This window comes from Oenanthe melanoleuca, chromosome 6 (genome assembly GCF_029582105.1).
Source record: "Oenanthe melanoleuca isolate GR-GAL-2019-014 chromosome 6, OMel1.0, whole genome shotgun sequence".
Taxonomy (NCBI): domain Eukaryota; kingdom Metazoa; phylum Chordata; class Aves; order Passeriformes; family Muscicapidae; genus Oenanthe; species Oenanthe melanoleuca.
Window position 1 is genome coordinate 30,589,421 of NC_079340.1, and position 21,469 is coordinate 30,610,889.

Here is a 21,469-nt window from a genome sequence, read left to right on the forward strand (position 1 = left end):
TCGTGAGAAAGCAAAAGCCAAAGGACTGTCATAGGTCAGTCGTTCTTGATATTGTTGGAATATGCAGAAATTTGGAATGGTTTTGCACCATTACATCAAGATCAAAGAAAAGTAAAATTCTGAACACCTCCCCTTTCTTCTCTTTCCTATGGGAATAGCTGAGTGTAATAGTATGCTCAGTGCTTCAGCAGAGCTTTGCAATGCTATATGTGTAGTATCAATCATGTGAAAGTAAGGAGCATAAAAGATTTTGTCTTAAATTGTCAGTATTTGTGCCATGAAGTAAAATGACCTCAAAATAAATTGTCTTCTACAAGTACCTAAGGTAGCATGTCTTCAATACACAAGAAACTAACATATGTGTGTGGTTGGTAACTTTACCCAATACTGTATATACTGGGATTAAATTTGATCACTCATGACAAATTATTTGGATCTTACTGAAATACCTAACTTATTAACTCACTACATAGCTTACCTTTAAGTCTGAGCTGTATTTTCCCCTAGTTGGAGTCTACCAGTCCTTCTGGGTTAAATCCTGTTTTGATCAGGAAAAGGCAATCCCTCTCTGGATGAGCATGAAGTGGATGAGGAGCCACAAGAGAAATTCCAGCAAGCAGCAGTAAAGCAGCCTGATGTGAGTACTTCTTCCCTCACCAGTTCCATCATGAAATCAAAGAGAATAACTAGAGACATGAGAGCATGTGGAATTCTCTCAGAGCTGATGGTTTACACTTCATGCAGGAACAGAGCAGATCAGCCTCTGCAGAGGTGGGAACAGCTTGAAGTGGAGCAGGGATGCTTGGGAGAGGCAGGGATAGAAGTGAATTAGTGAATTCTAATTTAGACACAAGAGTGGCTCAGAAAATGGACCCAAAGGTGCAATATGCTGTCAGTCAGGATCATTGTAGGCTCGGAGATGAGAGCACAGGGTGGCTGTGTTGGTGTCACTGCCCTCCTCTCACAGGGCTCACAGTTCTGGCACCAGTGCAGGAGCTGCCTGTGTGGCTTTGCACACCTTACACAGCTGAGCCAAACAGAGGGATTCTGCTGTGCATGCACAATAAAAATACACAATCAGAAATCATCATCCACTGATCACTGAAGGTCATTTTCCCCAAAGTTTCTGTCAGACAATTGTTTTGCAAGGCAGCTTCTTCACTTTCACTTTGTGGCATTTTCTGGCCTTAGCTTAGAAATGGAATAGCCCCAAATGTGAGTTCAGTTTGTTTTGATGAGGAAATAGTGCAGCTAGCAGAAGTAAGGATGCATTACCAAGCTTGTGTTTTCCTGAGCTCCCACAGGATCCCAAGCTCTTAAATTCATGGCAGAGAGCCTAAAAAAAACCTTGCATAATTTGTTGTCTATAAGACAATCAGTTGTGCAATGCCCCAAATTTGGTTTTAAGGAGGAACACACTAAAATTTTGAACTGATGAACTTCACATGGACTGGATTCTGAACTGGGCTGGAGAGACCAGAAAATGCTGGATCACAATTTCATAATAAAAAAGAAAAATTTTAAAAGGCAGGGCTATTAATGTATCCCTTGATCTTGAAAGTGTGCATTCCAGCTCATCACAGGCTTTATGTTTCCAAGCCTGGAGTTTATAGACCAAGATTTTATGAAACAAAAGTCAGCAGACATCATATTGCTGGTCTATGGAATCCTGCCTTTTAGCCATGGCAGATATGACTTTTCCATGCTGGATCCAGCAATGCTGCCTCACTCTTCAAGGTGCAATAAAGCCACAGTGGACCATTCCTTTGGTTTGTGGCCCCAGAAAGCACCACTGGTGTTTGCAGAAACTCATTAATCCCTTGGAGTTGCCACTAATGATAAATTCTGTCTTTGGTTGCCTGCTGTGTTTCTGAGCACCCCTTTGTGGAAGCATTGCTGGAATGGACAATCAGAGTTAATAATAACAATTAGCTCGCCCATAAACCAGAACTTCTTGCAACATCACATTTCAAAGGGTTTTTGTCACGTCTCCACCCTTCAGGATGATTAAATGGGAAATGATTTCACCATAACCTGAGCAGGCACATCAACATTTGCTACCAGGTATTTCTGACAAAGTTCAAGGGTAATAGGAGAAAATGAAAGATGAGCTTCAACACATAAACAAACCTGGACACAAAATGCAGAACAGATATTCCCCCCAACACTAATTTTCCCTTGAAAACAGCACATGCATAACTCCAGTGTGTTATTGACACAGTTTCACTGCACCAATTTTGCAAGAAGCACTGCTTACACCACAAGCCAAGAAACGGTAGAAGTGAAATATGCTTGACCCAAAATATGTTCTCTGGGGTTGTTTTTGTGGAAAACATTAGCACTGGATTTATGGCAGGCAGAGAGCCTTGGCAGCCTGGCAGGAGCAGGGGGAGGCTGGGCTGGGGAGGTGGAACTCGTTCTCTCTCGCCTGGGGTGGAGGCAGGTTGGTTGTTGAGCAGGTTATGAAGGTGGGTCCCGGAGAGAAACCTGCATTTCATGAGTCTGAGGAGAAGTAGGAGGAAAATCAGGTGAAAACTGCTGAGGTGAAGATGGAAGGAATGGTTTGAAGCCACGCTCTAAAAGCATCAGTGGAGCCAAAGGTGCCAGGTAGACCTTGGAATGTAAGTTAAAAACCTTAAACATCCTCTTGTTTGCTTTCAGGGCAGAAGTTTTTCAGCTCAAAAGTCTCTGCAGGCTGAACAGACCAATTTGGTACCAGTGAGCTGCTTCTGAGATATGTAGTGTTCAAATAATTTCAATAATGACATGTAAATTGTGAAAGATACTATAGAAAGATGATGAATATTATCTTTTGGTTAACCTATGTTTATTTAATGGATGGATTTTTAGCCTGTTTGTAATGTTTATTTGAAAGTCTATACACATGATTAGTTTGCAAAGTAATGCTCGTGCATTAAATGATTTGGAAATAATGTATGTAAAAAGGATTATAGTAACACTGTAATCTCAAACATTATCTTAGCACTCTGCAATGTAATTCACACTTTAATATTATCATTGTTTGTTTCATTTTTGGAGAATCTGTAATGTCTTTGTTTCCTATTTATGACATTTATCTTCATTATTAAGCAGATGGTAATGTGAGAATTGTGTGAAAATTACAAAACTTCATGCTCTAGGGAAAGAAAAGAGTGGGTAGACAATATGATATGATGTGTTAGTGGAGATTTTTGACAGCTGGCACTTCTGCTGTGCTCTTGTAATTTTCTACTTTGATTCCTGTGCATTTTAATTTTAAAAAAACTGTAAATAAAGTATTGTTATCTATCAACTGAATATTAGAACTTTGACCTCTATTAGCAGTTGCTGTCCTTAATAGTCAGTGTGGCTGAGCTGGTGCAGAAATACTGTCAGTATGTTATGCACTGGAGTGAATTTAAAATAAATGAGACAACATTATGAGATATATTGGCTAATCTGTTGAAGAACTGGATGAGCAAAATCTGCATTTTGCACAATTGATGTATGAGACCCCACCCCAATTAAACAACTCCCTGGGGATTTGGGAGAGTTTCATTCATTCCCCAGGTTATGTAATTACTGCAAGTGCTTGTGAGGGGACAATTCAGAGAGCTCTGAATTCTCAGGTGTTTTCACATGATGTCTGTAGGGACAGAAAAAGAACTGGGTAAAACTCAGCAGGTCAGGGGAACAGAAATGCCACAATATTCACTCTTAAAGAATTGTGCTGGCTCTTGAGGGAAGCACATTGCTATAGTGGAGTTACTCTTTCCCTCCTGTGCATTTAAACCTCAGTCAGCAGCTCTATCAGTGTGAGAGTGTTTTATTACATCAATATATACTTAAAATATTATAATCTTAATGTGTTGTCTCGGAACATTTCACTGGGCTGAGCCTGGGAAGATTTGTGTGTGTACATTACTCCATGATGGAGTGCTTCATACTTGGGGAACAGTCATTCTGAAAATGTTATATCCAGTCCTCAGCATAGCTCAGAACTGTTTTAAAACAGCTTAAACACTGTTTAAAACAGGAGAGGATTTGGCAGCAATCTCAGCAGATAAAACCTCACGTTGCTAATTAATCACTGAAAGTGCAGTCCTGGCCCCAGTGATTTCAACAGGAGCAAGTTCAAGCACTGCTGTATCCCCTGAAGACAAATCAAGTTTAAACAGAACAGAGATTAAGAGCACAACACCAAACTTCTCTCTCTCCAAGCCTTCTGTGAAGAAAAATAATATTTCAAGTTTAAAAAAATGTTCTGTAGGAATAAGTGACAACATTCCTTAAAAGTTTGTATGGTTTCCTTGCATTCAAAGTGCAAGCTCCCTTTTACAGCCTAACTTTAATGGAGTTTTTTTTGACACATAAAGAAGACCAATCCCAAATTCTTTGGGAAAAAAACAAACCTGAAGAGACTGTGTAATTTTCACCTATTCAGTACTAAAAAAAAATACAGTGGATTTCAATGCATGAGCCCCCAAATAAAATGTTTAGGACTAGAATGTCTAGAAGTGAATCTCTGGTGTGGAGTTTTACTCCTGAGTAAAAAAAATATAGAAATGAATGATGCCTGGGGAGACAATTCTAGAACAGCTCAGAGATTTTTCTGAAATTAAATAATTAGAGCTGAACTAGTATAAAACCAGTAGTAATTATGGTAGACAGATCCTCTTACGTCTAAAGAAGGTGTTTAGAACACAACATTGTAACAGAATAATGCCTGAGAAAAGCAGGGAACGTGCATTGATTGAAAATTGTTTGTTACAGTGATAGCCAGGTTTAACACCATGGTTCTGACAATGTGAGCAGGCAGCTTGGTCCAGGAATTCAAGAAATAAAAGTGGTTTGAATACAGCTTAAACTGTAAGGTTTTCCTATGGGCTGTCCATCCAAAGTGACTTTGGAGAGGAAAATGTCTTTCTGTTCAAATGTCATGGGATAATCCAGAAACAGTAACAAAGGTGAGTTTCAAGGACTGTCTTACAGGAAGAGAGCAGAGAGACATTAGGAGATAAAAGCATTAGGAGTCCTTTTCCCCCAATTTATGTCTTGGAATAATTGTAAGAATGAATGTCAGGAGGGGCAGATGACCTGGTGGCTGAGATGAGAACCCTCCAACATTTCCAGGGCTTTTTGTTGTTTTATTTTGGTTTGCTTTTTTACTGCATATTAAGAACTTTTTCTTTTCTTCCAGTTATCACTCTTCAATTGCTGTGTGATCCTGGACATCAGAGTCGAGATGGGCAATGAGAGCAGCAGTGCAGAGAATGAGGTGAGTGTGGCAATTGCTTCTCCTGCCCTCTAGCCTAGAGCAAACCCTTCAGAAACTGCCTCCACGGGCCACCAGCCCATATTTATCCTCTGCTCCCCGTTACACTCAATTTAAGTGTCATTAATGGTAATTGAATGGAACTTGGTGTGGTTTTTTTCCTTTGGCAGTGCCAGTGCTCCCCAGCATCAGGGCACGGTTTGGGTGGTTGTTCCCTGGGGTGCAGCAGCCCTGGGGGATCCCCGTGGGATGAGCAGGGCTGGGACAGCCCCAGGCACATCCCTGAGGACAGGGAAGAGCCCAGGGTGGCATCAGGGTCAGCCTGGCAGGGCAGGGCAGGGCAGGGCAGGGCAGGAGCAGCAGCCCATGGCATCACAGGGGTGGCAGCAGCAGAGCCCCAGCACACAGCAGCTCCTCCTTGCTCAGAAATGACCTTGCACTGTCTGTGTCCCCATCCAGGACTTCACACCCACGTTCCCAGTGTGTGCTGCTAATGCAGGGTGCTGTTTGGTGGTTTATTTTTAGGTTTTTGTAAGGAAGGCAGTGAAATGATCTGGCTGCTGGTGTACAATTACATTAGAAGTTACTATGTTGATACAAGTTTGAATAAAAGTTGTAATTCATTAATTTCAACAACTAAACCACCATTATATATTTTATCCTCTCCTCTTCCATATGTTGTGGTAACTGCCAAAATGCATTGGGATTCATTTTGATTCAACTTCAGGTCTCAGCAGATCTGCTGCACCTTCTGCACTGCACACTGGACTCTCTCAAGGCAATCAGTATTACAACTATTACAGATTTTTTCATAAATAATTTTTAGAAGAAAAGTCTTCCATAGTTCGTGGTTACTCTTACAAGTTTTATTGTTAGCCCACGATCTGGTCCTAACTTTTCTCAAGGTTTGGGAAGATGGGAATGTGTTAATTTCTAAAGCTAAGTAATGAGAATTTCCTCTCCATAGGATACAGCTTCCACTCAGGAAGCTTTTGGAAGTCAAATATATTTGTTCAGGAGTCATTCTGAGGCTAAGGCTTTATTTAAAAACTATTGAATTTATCAATAAATGTAGTAAAAAACTCTTCTAAAAGGAAAGAAAGCTTCTGGTCTCCTTTTCAGACTGTAAAAACCAAAAAGAAAACACAACTCAACCCATTCCAAACCCAAAGCAAAAAAAAAATATGCTAAGAATCCAAATTCTTTTAAAAAACAGAAAGATGACAAGAAGTAGCAACAAAACTTAAATATTTTGATTTTCAGTCAGAAATTCCCCAATGTCAGTAAAGCCATGCTTACACCACCAAGCCAAGGAGCACAGCAGGTAGTGGATGATGAAACTGCTTTGCATGGTTTGCATTCAAAATGTTAGCACCAGGCTTGGCTGCTCTTTTTCTCCTGCATCTGCTTCTGGCTTTTGGGTTTTGTGACACTGGCTGCACATTTGCAAGGCAGACCCACTGAGGTTTTCAGCACGTTGTAAAAAAAAAATCTGGTTTCCTTTAACTTTTTTTCTTTAGTAGCAATCTATGCTTTAGAGAAGCAGCCTGTCCTGGACCCCCTTTGCTGCCTTTCCTCCCAACCCCAACCCCACTGAAATAGCTCAGTTGTTGTTCTTGCACTCAGGACCAGTTGGGCTGAGTTGTTTTTGTTTGTGTGTTTATCAGAGAACACCACTGCACGGCTCAGGCTCTCAGTGAGTCATTTGGAAGCCTCACACATGGTTTGCATTAAAGCTGGGAGAGCCTGTGCTAAGTTTAGAACTCATTTAATGAGTGGGAAGATCTGTGGAATAAATGTGCTACTAGGAAGAATGTAGTAGACACTTGGAGAAAAAGTAAATACCCAATCTGTCCTGTGAAGACCAGCCCCTGAGGAGAGTATCATCTAAATTTAGTGGCAATGAGCAAAGATAATGCTTGGAGATAACAAGGCTGGAGCCAGCAGTGTATTTAACAAAGTGATTTCACATATACTAACCATGTTCTGTTTTGCTGTAAAGCACACAAAGTCCAAACTGCTGAGAGATTTTAGGGTTGTGCCCTGCCCTATGACAGTGGCACAGCTTGTTGAGCTTGTGCTGAATTAAATATAAACTATTTTTATGATGCATTTTCCTTGAATAGTGAAACTCCACATGAAGAGAAAGGTCTTTACATTGTAAAATAAACATTCTGGAAAAACAGATATTTTGATGCTTGGGTTCCAGCCTTTAGCAGGCAAAATACAAGTGAAGTATTGGAGATGTTCTTTAAAGGGAAATTGTGGAAAGCACTGCAGTTTGTGGAACTGCAGAAGGACTCAGCAGTTGTGCTGCCCCTTAAACAGATCTTTAATCCAATATTTTTTAATTTAAGATCTGGATACCATGGAGGAATGACACTGTCTTATTTTCCTTGACTTTTCTGGGTGGCCAAATGCCCCAAATCATCTACATGGCCTTAATAAAAGGCAAACACACTTTCACAGAGGCTGACATGGCTGCACTTCCTCAGCCCTGCACCTCTGGGCAGCCTGGACTCAGGTGCCAGCCCATAAAGCCACACTTAGAAATGAGACCAAGCTGAGCAGGACCAACAAATCTGCTCCCTAAAATGTCAGACAGAGTGAGGCACATGGTCTGTGGGATGCAGAGTGATCCCAGATGTATCTCAGCCTCATCCATGCTGCTCCAGGGGCTGTGCAGAGAGCTCAGGAACAGCTCCCAAAGTGACTGCTCTTTACAGGATTATTATTGGCTTCCCTGACTGTATTTTATCTTTATTTTAACTAGAATTCAGCCACTACCAGGACATCTTTGCTCTCATTTTAAAGGGTGGGTGGAGGATGTTAAAAACAGAAAGGGTTCCTTATAACTAGAGATGTGAGCATAAAATTTGTAAAGCTTGAATAGGCTGGACTTTCTAATATGGAAAACTTTTAACTCAGGGTTTTAATTCTGAGTTCTGAAGTTCTGAAGTCTCTGAGTTCTGAAGAGGAGCACTGTCATATTCCACAGCCTTTCTCACGACTACAGAAAAGTCACCAAGTAATTGTAAAGCTCTTTGAAGGTGAAAACTGCTGCTGAATTGAATTTTTAGTAATGCATCTTTTGTCCCAGAGTTGAAGAGGGAATTTCAAAGTCAGTTAGACATAAGTTATTTCTATATATTTTGCTTTATCCTTTCTTCCTCTTGGTTTTCTGAATAAGCAAAAAAGCAAACAAAGCTGGTTATTCTACATCTCTGTTATTCTTCATTTCTCTTTAAACACAGGTCTTTATGTGTAGTTATCTTTTTGTTCCTGTTTTCTGCTGTGAAATGTGTGAGACAGGCAACACTTGCCAGAGGGGCCAAAACTTCTCAGGAGTCTGGTGTTGTCTGAAGTGTCGTGCTGTGATCCTGCTTGGATTTCTCCATTAATTTCCTATGAACAAATCTGGCTGCTGAGCATCCTGCAGCTACTATTCTGCTCTATTACTTTTCCCATCTTTCAGCTGAGTGCAGTCTCTCTGAACTGATGGCTGCTGTTGATTTCTGTGGTTCTGCCATCAGATCCTGCTGCTGCAGGGGTCAGCAGCACTGTCCCAGCATCAGCCTCCATTCCCAGAGATGGGAGCTGGGCAAATCCCTCTGAGCTCTGGGGCTCACAAGGGGTCTTTAAATACTTTCTGAATAGTGCAGGAACATCTGTGTACATTCCACTGTTCATGGTCAAGTGGGAACAAAAATGCATTCCCAATTTTCCGTGCAGTAATTTTGCCTGTAGCATTTTAATGTGATTTGCTGACACCCTACACTGTGTCCACTGGGATTCACAACTTTTACTCCCTGAATTGTGATTCTCTTTCATTTTTCCTTCCATTTCATCCAGTGTATATCAGGATGTTGCTGTCAGTTGGCTACAGTCTGTTCCTGATGCTTACATAGTCCTAACATCCCTCCAGCCAGCACATTCATTAATTCTTACTTCCAGTGGTAATTACTGCTGGTCCAATATTCTATGGTAAATAATGTCAGGTAGTTCTTTGAGTTTACTCAAAAAGACATTGTATGTTTTCAGAGAATTATATGTCCTTTTATGCAAATGCAGCAAATTCTGGAACACTTCTCACTGCATTGAATAATTATTATTCACGTTATTATTTACATCTTTCCTTTGAGTGAAAGAAAGGGGATGAAAGAAGAAGATTCAAAGTTATGGCAGAGTTCTTAATTTGAAAGTATAGTGAAAAGGAAGTTGGGAGACTGGTCCCTTTCTTCTGAATTAATGGTTAAAACTTCCTTCACAACTGTAAAGCCATCATCATTTCTCATGTGAATTTTAGGGGTAGAGATGAAAAGGAAAAATATATTATATTTTAAAAGTTCTTCTGTAATTATTTACTACATTTCTTCATTTAAAAAATAGTGTGAAAATGTTGGATCTGTATTTTCCACAGCCATGAAACTGCTGGGCAGCAAACACTGTTGGCTGGGAAGTTTGGGACAGAGTTTGGGACTTAACTTGGAGATTATTTTCCTAATAGTGCTTTATTTGAATCTAACAGCATCTTCTCAAGCCCTCTATTGTCAGGCTGCTAAGGACCACTCAGCAGAAAGCTGCTTTAGTTAAAATTATACTGACTGAAAATTGCAAGTTAGGGGATGAAGATTTTCTTCCCAAGTTCATCAACTTTAATTTCTCTCTCTCCTGCTGTATCTCACACACCTGCCATCCTTTAGAAAATAACACAGGCACTCACCCAGGCCTTCAGCAAACATCAGGAAAGGGACAAAGGAAAACAACTGCAGCCAGACTAGTGAAGATACAAAGATAATTATGAATTTTCCTGTGCTTGCTGACCACAGATCACATTGAACAGGTGGAAAGGTGAAGTTAAGAGCCATGAAGGAGTTACACAGCCATGCTTCATGAGCTCAGTGCAGGATCCTCAAACATAGCAAGGCTTCTCAGGTCGTTGGGAAGACACCCACGTTGGCATTACAAGAATCTAAATATTAACAATTTGGTGCCCTCAGTGGACTGGAAGAGTCATAAACACAAGCACTGAAGGACTGAATTGTTCCTGTTGTGGCTGAGAGGAGACTATTCTGGGAAAAAAGCTAAATCAAGGATAAGATGGTGACTATAAATACATAAATATACAGACACACCCCTCCACACAGCAGTGTTTATTTCAGGAGGTGTTTCTCAGGAGGAAAAGCAGCCCTTTATCTCTAAGAGAAGGTCATAGGTACTTGCAATCAAAAGCTGGAAGAATTTTTCAAATACCATTGTTACCATATCACAATTTACTTTGCTTCTCATATTTCTGAGAAGCAAATTAAATTAAATGAGAAGTGAATGCCAATTTTTGCATTCCTGCCCCTTTGAGGGTTTTAATTAGAATAGGTATGATCTTAAAATTCTCCTCCCGTGAGAGACAAATAAACCACGCCAGAAGCAACAGCAAATTACACCATTACTGATTAAAGAAAAAATCTACTGTAATTGCAAAATTCTACACAGAGACTCCCTTAAGGATAGAATCTGCTCTTCCTATCTGATCATGTCATAATTACATCCAACTGATTAATTAGTCACAACGTTTGGGAAGAAAAACAAGAAGTGTTCATGACAGGCACCCCCTCCAAACTGCTGCACCCAGCCACTCTCAAAAAGGGGCAGCAGTGCACCAAGTTGTTTGCTAAAATCACATTTAGCCCCCCTGCAAGGTGATAAAACTGAGTTTTAGTGTAATTCTTCAGATCTAAAGTGTGACATGGAGTCCAAGCTCAGCTCAATATATTAAGTAGTAATTTGTTACTTTTCTGTGCTGGCTCATTGGTTTTGCTGAGCAGTTCACTGATTTTTAATGAAAAGTTCCAGTTGTTAAAGCAATATCCACTCACTATCTAATTATTTATTTTGGTACCACTTCTCCAAACAAGGGAGAGACAATGACTCTCCATAAAATGATGTTTTCAAACACTAACTTACTACTTGGCTACTGCACCTGCAGAACAACAACAAAAGCCAGCAGAGTGAAAAGGTGGTTTCAAAAAAAACCAAACTGTTCTGTCTTTAAAAATTTCAGGAGCCATTTAAAAAAAACTCTGATTTCTCAACCATGTGAACAACCTCTAGCAAGCAGAATTTTTTTTAAAAAAATTCTACTCAAACACCTCTTTGCCCCAGCTTATAATGGAAGACATGGAGAAAAATTATAATTATTTAAGTCTTCCTGTTAACTAATTCTTTATAATGAGAATCCTTTTCAAATAGGAGTACACTACACTTGAAACAAATATAGAACAAATTTAGCTGCAAGCTTCTGCAGTCAATCACTTCAGAGGCTGAATGTATTGAAACTCAAAAGTAATTTATTTAACTGCAGCTTTCTGATGGTACTTGTGAACAAAACATACTCTTTATAATTGTGTTCACACATGTTAATTAAAAACTTTAAAAGCATGCTTTGCAAAGCAAGTTCAGCACTTGATTTGCATAACTAGCCTAAATTGAAAAAATTTAATCAAAAAATCGAATTATGTTTTTCTGCTGTCTGACTTAGATTCACAAAGCATGTTCTTTTGTGATGATTACATGAATACATTAAATGTAGAAAACCAATATATAAAGATTTTCTATATGTTGGCATATTAGTAGTTCATTTTACATGTAAATATCTCCATTAAGATTTATTTTTGATTATTCCTAAAATACTCTCTTGAGCTTCTTTTGAACATATGTTGTGCTTATGCCTTACTAGGTATTAGGGTAACTTTTTGATCACTCAAACATCTGACAGCCTGGAAAGAAAGAAATAAAGAGTGTCCACAGTTCAAACTCCTCTCTGCTCCAACAGAAGTGCTGCTAAGATTCTTTTAATACATGTTATATTTGGTAATGAAGAGTCAGATTTTTCTGTGGCCAAAATCAGTCACTTAGGGGATGGTTTGGAGATGAACTGTAACTTCTTGAACATTAGTTCCCTGAAAGCACAAAAATATTTAAAAGAAAAAAAAAAAAAGCACCAATCCCCAAACAATCTATGGGAATTGTTAAATTTAGCCTTCAAATGTGTGCACATAACTGACCTTGTTTGTTGTGATCTTCCTCTCTTCTGCTGAATCTGCCCCTCACAGTGTTTTTGTTTGGATATTAAGTCCAAATTTTGCTGATGAAATCACTGGGACATGGGCCCTTCTCTGTGTTTAGTGTGGAAACATCCTGATTTTGATGAGCTGGGGTGTTCAAGCATAGCAGGCACATAAATGTCCATATTCTGCAGCACACTTGTGAATCCTGGAGATGAATAGCAACAGCAAACTTCTACCAAGTGTTCTGCCCAGAGTGTTCTGTGACTCAGGGAAGCAATGACAAATTATCCTCACTCTATGCTAAGGTTTCAAAGTTTCCCCAAAAATCTGTGCTGCTGCTTGGAGGATTCTCATATTTGTGGGGCTCTTTAAGCCTGGTAGCAACGAGCAGTTGTGTTTGTGATGTGGCAGCCTGGAGAGAAGCTCCTTCTGTGCCCCCAGCAGCCCATGTGGCTGATCAGCTCCTGGTCATCACCAGGGGATTTGTCACAATCCAAAGGGTCCTGGTTTTGTTTTAGAGATTTGTGTGCATCCCATCCCTCTGTGGGATGCTGCAGGACAGAGCATTGCAGCCCAAAGGAGCCTTTGGGGCTGAGGGCTGATCCTGTGAAGGAGAGAATAATGAGAAGCAGTGTGTGGCTGCTGAGACTGCACTGTGTGAATTCATTAATGACTTAATTGCTGTGCATTTTCTGCTTTGGAACATGACAGAGGCTTTAGGAGAAGACAAAACATTCAGCTCTTCATCTCAGGAGAGATGTGAGGTGTTCCTCCTGCCTGGCACACGAAGCAGCTGAAGAAATTTGAGGTGGCAGTGGTAGAAAGGAGGAAAAATGAATAATTAGTTAACACTGCTGTTGCAAGCTGCTGGAGGCATCTGGACAACTTTATAAATTGGACTAATTTCTTGGGGCTCTCTGTGTGGTTCTCCTGACCCTGCCTGCCCTGCTGGGAAAGGAAAGGAGGTCATTTCTGTCTGTAAGGGGCCTGGAAATGATTTTTTAATTTGGCTGCCACTGTGAGGCATTTATTTGTGGCCCAGCTCTGCATCTGACCCACCTGTACCTCTCAAGATAATACATGATACAGGGACTGAGTAAGAACATGTCACTGCCTCACCTGGCTTGGTGGGAATTTACCCACCCACTGACTGGGGGTTTTTCCTGGTAATTAATTTAATAACGCATAATGTCATAGCTCTTTCTCTCTGCACACTGAAATAAACTCTCCATGCAGATTTCTCATGCAAACAAAAGCAAGGCTGCCCAAAACTCTGCACCAAAATCAAAACACAGCCCTGTAAGCTCACTCAGCTCTATTTTTATTTTCCCCTGGCTGAAAGAAACAAATTTCCTTGTATAATTCTTGATGTTCCAGTATTTTTTTGCCATATACTCTGGGTTTGCAGCCAACATATATACTTAGATAAATATCCTAAATGCCAGATGTCAGCACATGCTGGGTAGGAGCTCCACAGTCACGGAACCAGGAGCCCTTGGTGTCTCCCAGTGGAAAGTGGTGAGATAAAGGCAACTCCTGCAAACAAAGCTGTAGGGAAGGGGCTCCTCCTGGGAAAGGCAGAGGATATGAGAGTTAATCAAGTTTGTCTTAAGTACAAAGGAAGTATTTTTGTATTTTCAGTATGCCCTGACCTTTTCAGTTGTTCATTACAGAGATTTGCTTGGCCACTGGGTGTCTCATTCTGAGCTGGAGGAGATTTTGGCTGTGTGGGAGCACAGAGCAGTGTAATTCTGAACAACAGCTCTCTGCAATTTATTGACTACTGCCAGAACAAAATAAACATTAAAATGAGTGCAAAAATCCCCAAGAGATGAGTTGGAGTTGTGTACTGTGCTTTCAATCTCTGGTGTTACCCTGCAGTGGTTCTGCTATCAGTAAATATATTTATGTGTCTTTAGGTTAAGTGTGCCTTAGGCTTTTCACAGCTACAATTAACTAAAACAACAGTGACTTTATGTTAAGGGTGATATGATGAAGCAGCTCTCTTCCTTTTTAACTACTGCTTGATGTCCCAGAGGATTTGAAAAAGGCCTTCCTTCAGACTTCCTTTATTTTCACTTGATTATTTCTCTCCATTACTCCAGTTCTTTTGCTATGCTCAAAGAACATCCTCAGCTACTTCTCAGGACAGATTTTTCCAGTTCTTCTTCATGTTCTAAAGACACTTCCTCCAAAAAAAATTCAGTAGGAAGGTGCCACTCACTACCTGATGTAACCCTGGTGCTTGCACAGGACTCTCTTCCTCCCTGCAGCAATAATTTGCAATAAAAATAAATTTTAAAAAGCCCCACTCATGTAAGAGCATATCTCCATGGATGAAGATCCTGGGTAATTATTTCCCTTTGAGAAGGGATGATGCAGCACAGCCACAGTTGTGTAATATCATTTCTAGCTGTCACTACAGAAACTACAGCATTTCAGCTCTTATCAGACATGGGCAGCCTGGGGAAGAATCAAGACCTCTGTTCAAATTCAGAGGCATTCTGAGCTTTGTTGAAGTGGGAGGGAAGGAATCTGGACTTGGATTCAAGTGCTGGGTCTTGAATGACATTGGCTTTTTCTCTAACTTAACTCCAAATATGCTGCTAATATTATGAGTGTCCAAATTTAGTGCCTGTTTCCCTCCTTTCTCATTTTAAACTTGCTTAGCAAGGAAGCATTTCCCAGGCTTGGGAGAAGAGAAGGTGACACCTTCCTTGGGTCACTAATGGCCCTGACTGCTTTAGAACAATTGTTGCATACTTCTCTCCCTCTTCTTTCTCTGTACTTATTTTTGGCCCAACCACTTTCTTCTGTTTTTTTGCTGTTAAGAAAAAAAATGGCTTGGCTTTAGAACCTGCAAGTTCCATCAAAGAGAAATCCACCACAGAGGTTCTGTCTGTGGGCAGAACAAAACTCCTTAAGCTTATGCATTCTCCAAAATAGCAGCAGCTATTTAAATTGTTCTTTTTTTTTTTCATTCTAGAACACTCCACAAGACTCAGAATTAGGCCAACCTCCTGGTAATGGCCACAATTTAAAAAGGAGCCCTCAGAAAATGATCACAGAAGAATCTGGAGGTCAGGACATCTCAGATCCTCTTGCTGCTGCTGTGCCACTGGCTGAGAGCTTGTCCCCCTCCATTCCAGGGAATACAAGGTAAGACGTGAAATTTCTTCCTGTGAAAAGAATTGAAACCCTGATGCTCTTGGCAGCTGGGGCCAAGAACTGTCATCCTGATGGATGATGATGATGATGATGATGATAATGATGATGATGCTTTCCTCATAATAACCTCACACCAGACAACTCACTGATCACCCAACTGAATTTCTTTCTGACTTTACTGCATAACAATAAACCACACTCCAGCTGTGGTAGTAACCCTTGACCCAACCTTTCTGTGCTTTTTGCTTGCACTAATAAACTCTCATCTGAGACAGAGCAACATCAAAGAGCCCTTGTTTTAACCTTTGGTCAGCCCTGGAGTGCTCAGGCAGTTGGATCATAGTGGGTCCCTTCCAATATCCTTTCTATTCTATTCTATTCTATTCTATTCTATTCTATTCTATTCTATTCTATTCTATTCTATTCTATTCTATTCTATTCTATTCTATTCTATTCTATTCTATTCTATTCTATTCTATTCCAGTGTTGTCTAGTCTTATTTTAAAATTATTGATGTTTTTGCAATAGTCTGTGGCAGTTGAAGTCCTAATTTAGGTATTAATAGGATCATCACTGACCACACTGGGGACATTTCAGGGAAATTCAGACACATGACATAATCTAAAAGGATTTATGAAAAAAAAGCAGCTTGTTTTCTGGAAGGGACAGTTTGGATGTGCTGTGGAGTTCTTACACAGGAGGATATTCGCTATTAATTCTATTTCTTCTGACTGCCATTAGCACATCTTAATTATCTACTGAAAATAATAGAGTCTGAGCAGGACTAAGACTGCTAAGTCAATTTACAGTGATAAAGGTATTTAGGCATGAAGTTTAAAGTGATGAAAGGTTGCACTTGTTCCCTAGAGATGCATGGCTAGTGTAATCCAGCATCACTCTACTGCTGAGCACCAGGTCTATACATGAAACACCTTTTTCCTGGATGAATTTCTCCTGTCTTTGAGTGCCTCTCAGGAGGGAAGCCATAGATAGCATTCCCAGTAGCTAGGAAAAAATCAAAATTTGGAGTAATGATGTAAAATTGGACTGAGATTTTTAATGTGCATTTTGTTTGTTATTTTAGTTAACAAATACTACATGTATCCTCTAATTTAGTTTCTCTTGATGGTATTGTGCATAATCACTGTATTGTTTCTGTGTAACCATAATTTCCTGCAGAAGAAAACAGAAGTTTTTTTATAGATTAGGAAGCTACTTTTAAAAATTATGCATTCTGATTTGTGACAGCAAAACAGTAATTTTCTGCTATTCTAACCAGTATGCAGGTTATTGACAGGGGGGAAAAGAGAGGAAATGATGAGCTAATAAAATCAGCTAAGTGCTGATATTTGCAGTAGACCTACCATGACTAATATTCCTAAAAACTGGAGTTGCTTGTGGAATTTCACAATAACAGACAGAATTTGTACCAGCACCCACCTGGTACAGTGGAGACTCTTACCTTGGCCTTGGAATATTTGTGGTTTGCCTGCAGCAAGTGCCGACTTGCTTTTATTTTATTTTATTTTTTTAACATTAGCATAGTAACTTTATCCTATTCTGTAATTTATTTGCCTTTTTAAAAATGTATTTTTCAAAAATGGCATAAGAGCAGCTCTGTAGCAGTTCCCTTTTAAAATGTGAGTACCTTGAACACTTAGATTTCTATTCAAGCTGGCTAAAGCAGCTTTGCAGTGCAGCATGCAAAATTGTGACTCGTGGGAGATGAATGTTACATGGATGAGTCAGCTTGAAAGGATTCACAGGATTCTTGTTTCAGGAAACTTTTCAGATGGGCGGGAGCTCAGGCAATTACTTGTTATTCAGCCTTACTCCTGCACTGCTGGCACATGCCTGCTTCGGGTGTCTTTAAAGTTACATCCTGCCAAAATAGAAACAAAGACAATAAACGGGAAATCTTTGAAGTTCCACATTCCAGCTGTTTATTTTTAACTCGCTCCCCTGTGCTGCTTTGAACGCATCTTTTCCACCCTGAGCTCAACCCTGAGAGCCTTGAGAGTGTGTGACCCTTGGCTGGAGGATCTCTGGGTGGAAAATTACCATGTTTGCTTTTCCTCTGGGTGCCTTTCTTCTATCCTCCACAAATCCTCACAGGTCACTTTTAAATTCTTGTCTTTTGGAACTCAGAATGTCTGTGGCTCTAATTTTGTCATTGTCTGTTTCAGCCCAATTTTTTCTTACCTGTTGCTCGCTGGTCCTGTGTGATGAAAATAAGATTATCAGTAGTTAATTGTGAATTTTCACGTGGAATAGAAATGTTAAAGAGGCAGGACAGTGAGGAAGCTTTGGGCTTTGCAGTGGTGCCCATGTGAGGTGTAACCATGCCCTGCACAGCCTGGGGAATCCTCAGCTGACAGAGGCACTTCTTCCAGCAGGTTTAGGAAGAGGCAGATGCATCCATTTAAAAGATGACACACCCAGAAACAGTTCAGGGGATGAAACACACTTTGTGGATGGCCCTGGCAGCCGTCCCACCCGGACCCACAGAGCCACTGTGGGGGACAAAGCTGCCACACATCCCGTGGGACAGGGTGTCCGTGCCCTGCTTCCTGCTGACACTCCAAAATCTCAGATGGAGACCAGGAGGAGCCACTCCTGGCACGGGGACAGGAGACCTGGCCGTGTTTCCTTGCTGCAGCAGCAGTACAGCTTACCTCTCTAATGTTAGAATAATTTGGTTTGGTCATACTTCAAATCCTGCAGAGCCTGTGTTTTATTCTGTGTGTGGAACAAGGAGGTGAAAAGTGCCTGGGGGTGGGGGAGAAGGGGAGGAAGGCTCCCCAGAGGATGGTCTAGAGCATTATTCCTGCTTCACTTTTTCCTGAAAGCTTAGATGCTCAGGGAGGGTGGGGGAGTCTGGCTGCTGTTAGCAGCCCTTTAGCCATGATGGATTTCTCATCTGTTTGTTTACACTGAAAAGTTCAAAAAGTGGATTGTTCTGTCTCTAAAACTGTCACTTGCTTTGTTTGGTTTTCTTTTTGAAATGGAATATGGGAATGAATTCCGTGTTCCTCACTGACTTTCAATATCTCTCAGGGACAGATTAAAATGCAGGATCCTTAACTCAAGTCCTCCAGCACGCTGTGTCCAAGTGGTAAACTCAAAATGTGGGCGCTGATCTCCATGTGTCAGTGGAAAGAGAACAGAAACACTCGAGAGGCAGCTCTACATGTGCTCTGGTTGCAGGGCTGGCTGTGCATTTGTTCCCCTCAGTGCTTTATAAATTCATCCTCAGATTTCAGGCTCCTGCTCCTGGGAATATAAAATCACTGAGGCTCAGAGTTACATCAGTGGATGGCAGCTGTATGTGACCTCAGGGATCCAGAGGCTTTGGCACTTATGTTTTTCCCTCACAAGAGGGATTGGGTTGGGAGGGCTGCCTGTCCTTCCAGCAGCTACTGCATGTTTTAGAAGGGGAGAGAAGGAACTAGAAATAGAAATTTTAAATTATCTACAGTTTTCTGCCGTGGTACCTTCATTTCTTGTTGTTTATCCAGTACACTTATCCTATTTGGGCATCTATAGCTCCCTCCCTCCACACACACTCCCACTCAAATGGTAAATGCTAAATGCCAGAGATTTTGTCTGGCTGCTGCTGGTTTTATCTCCCAGCCCTTTGTCTTTGCTGTGGATGACAAAGCAGACAAATGGGACTTTGTGACTTCAAGTGTTAATGGCTGATAGATTATGGCTCCTAATCTGGAAGTATTTATGGGATGTGCACCAAAAGTCATCGATTTCTTAACATCCTTTATAGCTTCACACCCTAAACACAGAGCAGGCAGTGCTCTCCTAATAAACAGCTTAGTAATTGGGCAAGACTCCTAAACTTTTTCCAGAAAAATTCAGACTTGCCACAATATCTTCTGATGGTAGAAGAGGTTAACTGCAGGTAATAAAAAATAATTGCCAAATTGGCAATGCACTTCCAAACAAGCAAATTGTCAGTAATTGTTTATGCAAAACAAACATTTTAGGCATGTAAAGATTTAACTCATTATTTGATGTTGTAACTGGAAGTAAAATAGGCATATGCTCAGTATGTTAGGGCCTTGAAATTGCAATTTTTTAACAGTGTGCTTAACTTTTAGGATGAGGGAAAAGCTCCCTTTGGTAACTCTTGAGTGCAGTGGGACACACACATATTTCAGTTGCATGCAGCAATTATTCACAGCAAAATGACTTTTCCTGCCCTAAACTCTACATGAACTATGAGGAACTCAAATGTTCTTCCATGCTTTGTCATTTGCATGCTTTGTTTTAAACAGGAATTAATTTTCCACTTAATAATATTGAGATAGGTCAGATTACCCACAAAAGAGAACATACTTTATCTTCCTGTGTTTAAAAATACCAAGTTTTAGGGCCACAGCTTTGTGTTGATTGTATTAAATGGGTTGTCTAAAAATCCCAGTTCCCTGAAAGTAATTATTGATTTAATGTAGATTGGGTTTTCCTCAGGGGAATTATCCTCAGCATGTGGTGTAATTTCCCAGTAGTGTTATTCCCTTTAAAAAGAGTGGAAGATAATGGGACTAGGTGTGACCTTAAGAGGTCATCCAGTCCATCCTTCTGCCCTAAAGCAGGATCAACTGTGCTTAAGGCATTCCCAACAGATGTTTGGCTAACCCCAGCATGTCTTGCAGACAGAAAAGCAAGATTGCAAATAATGAAAAGGAAGATGTAGGATATGTTCCCTGAATAGTTTTCCTTGTTAGCTCCATCAGAGGGAGAAACATAAATAGAGATATCCAGGCAGGTCAGTCTGGGCCCATCCTGCTGAATGAAAACTCAAACCTCTCAGTTGTGTCATAAATAAAACATTGAATTAAACATGGAGTGAGCTGCAGCAGCACAGATAATGAATCTGTGCTACTTCACTCTAACACTGATAGTTTAACTCACTGTCACAGCCTGTGCCAGCACTGGCATCTAAATTCTGTTCAGCATACATTAATTACAAACTTGTCCCAGTTCCTTCATCTGCTCCTCAGGAAAATGAACAACTTTTTGGCATTATTGAATAGCAGAAAAATTGGTTTGATTGATTCATCATGCTGAACCTAGTCCATAGGATTGTCATCTCCCTTGAACCTGCTAACTCACAAATTTATTACTATGGCTCTTGACAAAGTTGCAACCAGCATGGCAGTAGATAGTTCATGGGTTTGGATATTGTAGTCAAGAATATTTAACCAGACATGTCTGGAACTGTTTCATATTTAGTAGCTGCAAAGAGATGTCTAATGTAACAAAGAAGTCATGTGTAAAAGTCTTAGAGATATTTCAGTCATATGAACTCTGAAAAATGCAAATATATGATGATGAATGTTATATAGTGAACATTTCCATCCCAGATTTATTACTGTGCATTTGCCAGTTCTGTTGGCAGATGGAATTAATGATAAGTAAACAATCAGAGATTAAAGATAAATGATAAGGGGCAATTATAAGTGTAGATGGTGTTTTCTACTTCTTCCAGTGCTCAGTTTCATGGAGGTCAGAGGGGCTTTCTCCCCTCACCCTGCACCCAGTTTTGTTCTCCCCCTGACCACCTATCTCTGACAGGAGCTCAATTCCAGGGTGAAGAACCCTGGGCACAAAACTGCTAATGAGCAATTTGGCCAATAGAAGATAGACCTACAACACAGCAAAAAGCTGGAATAACAATTGACTCCCACTTCTCCACCCCCTCCCCAGTTCCATGTTGTGGTTTCTGTCCCTCCTCTTCTAATTAAGCTTCCCAAAATTAACATCAATAATAAAGTGTATTCCTTGCTTAGGGAAAACCTGCTGACATTTCCCTGCTGTTTGCTCATGTCCTGTCATGCCCCATGCTGTCAGTGATCCAGCAGACACCAAATACTCTATTGCCATCTCTGGTATTCCCAGTGTCAGTAAGTTCCATATGAATAAGTGTGCTAGGGAAAGAAAACTTCCTCTGGGCAAAACCATTTTCTGA

The 21,469-nt window shown here is 40.5% G+C and overlaps 1 protein-coding gene across 2 annotated transcripts in view; it reads left to right on the plus strand.

Annotated features, from left to right (window-relative positions):
• The window catches only part of TACC2 (transforming acidic coiled-coil containing protein 2), a 124,392-nt gene that overhangs the window by 8,320 nt on the left and 94,603 nt on the right, over positions 1-21,469 (plus strand). Inside the window, exons 2-4 of one of the 2 annotated variants that reach the window (XM_056494411.1) lie at positions 508-637; positions 5,180-5,257; positions 15,305-15,477. In XM_056494411.1, coding sequence (XP_056350386.1) covers positions 5,225-5,257; positions 15,305-15,477 — 206 coding nt within the window. In that variant the 5' untranslated portion in view covers positions 508-637; positions 5,180-5,224. Of the gene's footprint in view, positions 1-507; positions 638-2,574; positions 2,622-5,179; positions 5,258-15,304; positions 15,478-21,469 lie in introns of those variants that run through there. The other variant, XM_056494412.1, reaches the window with a different exon arrangement.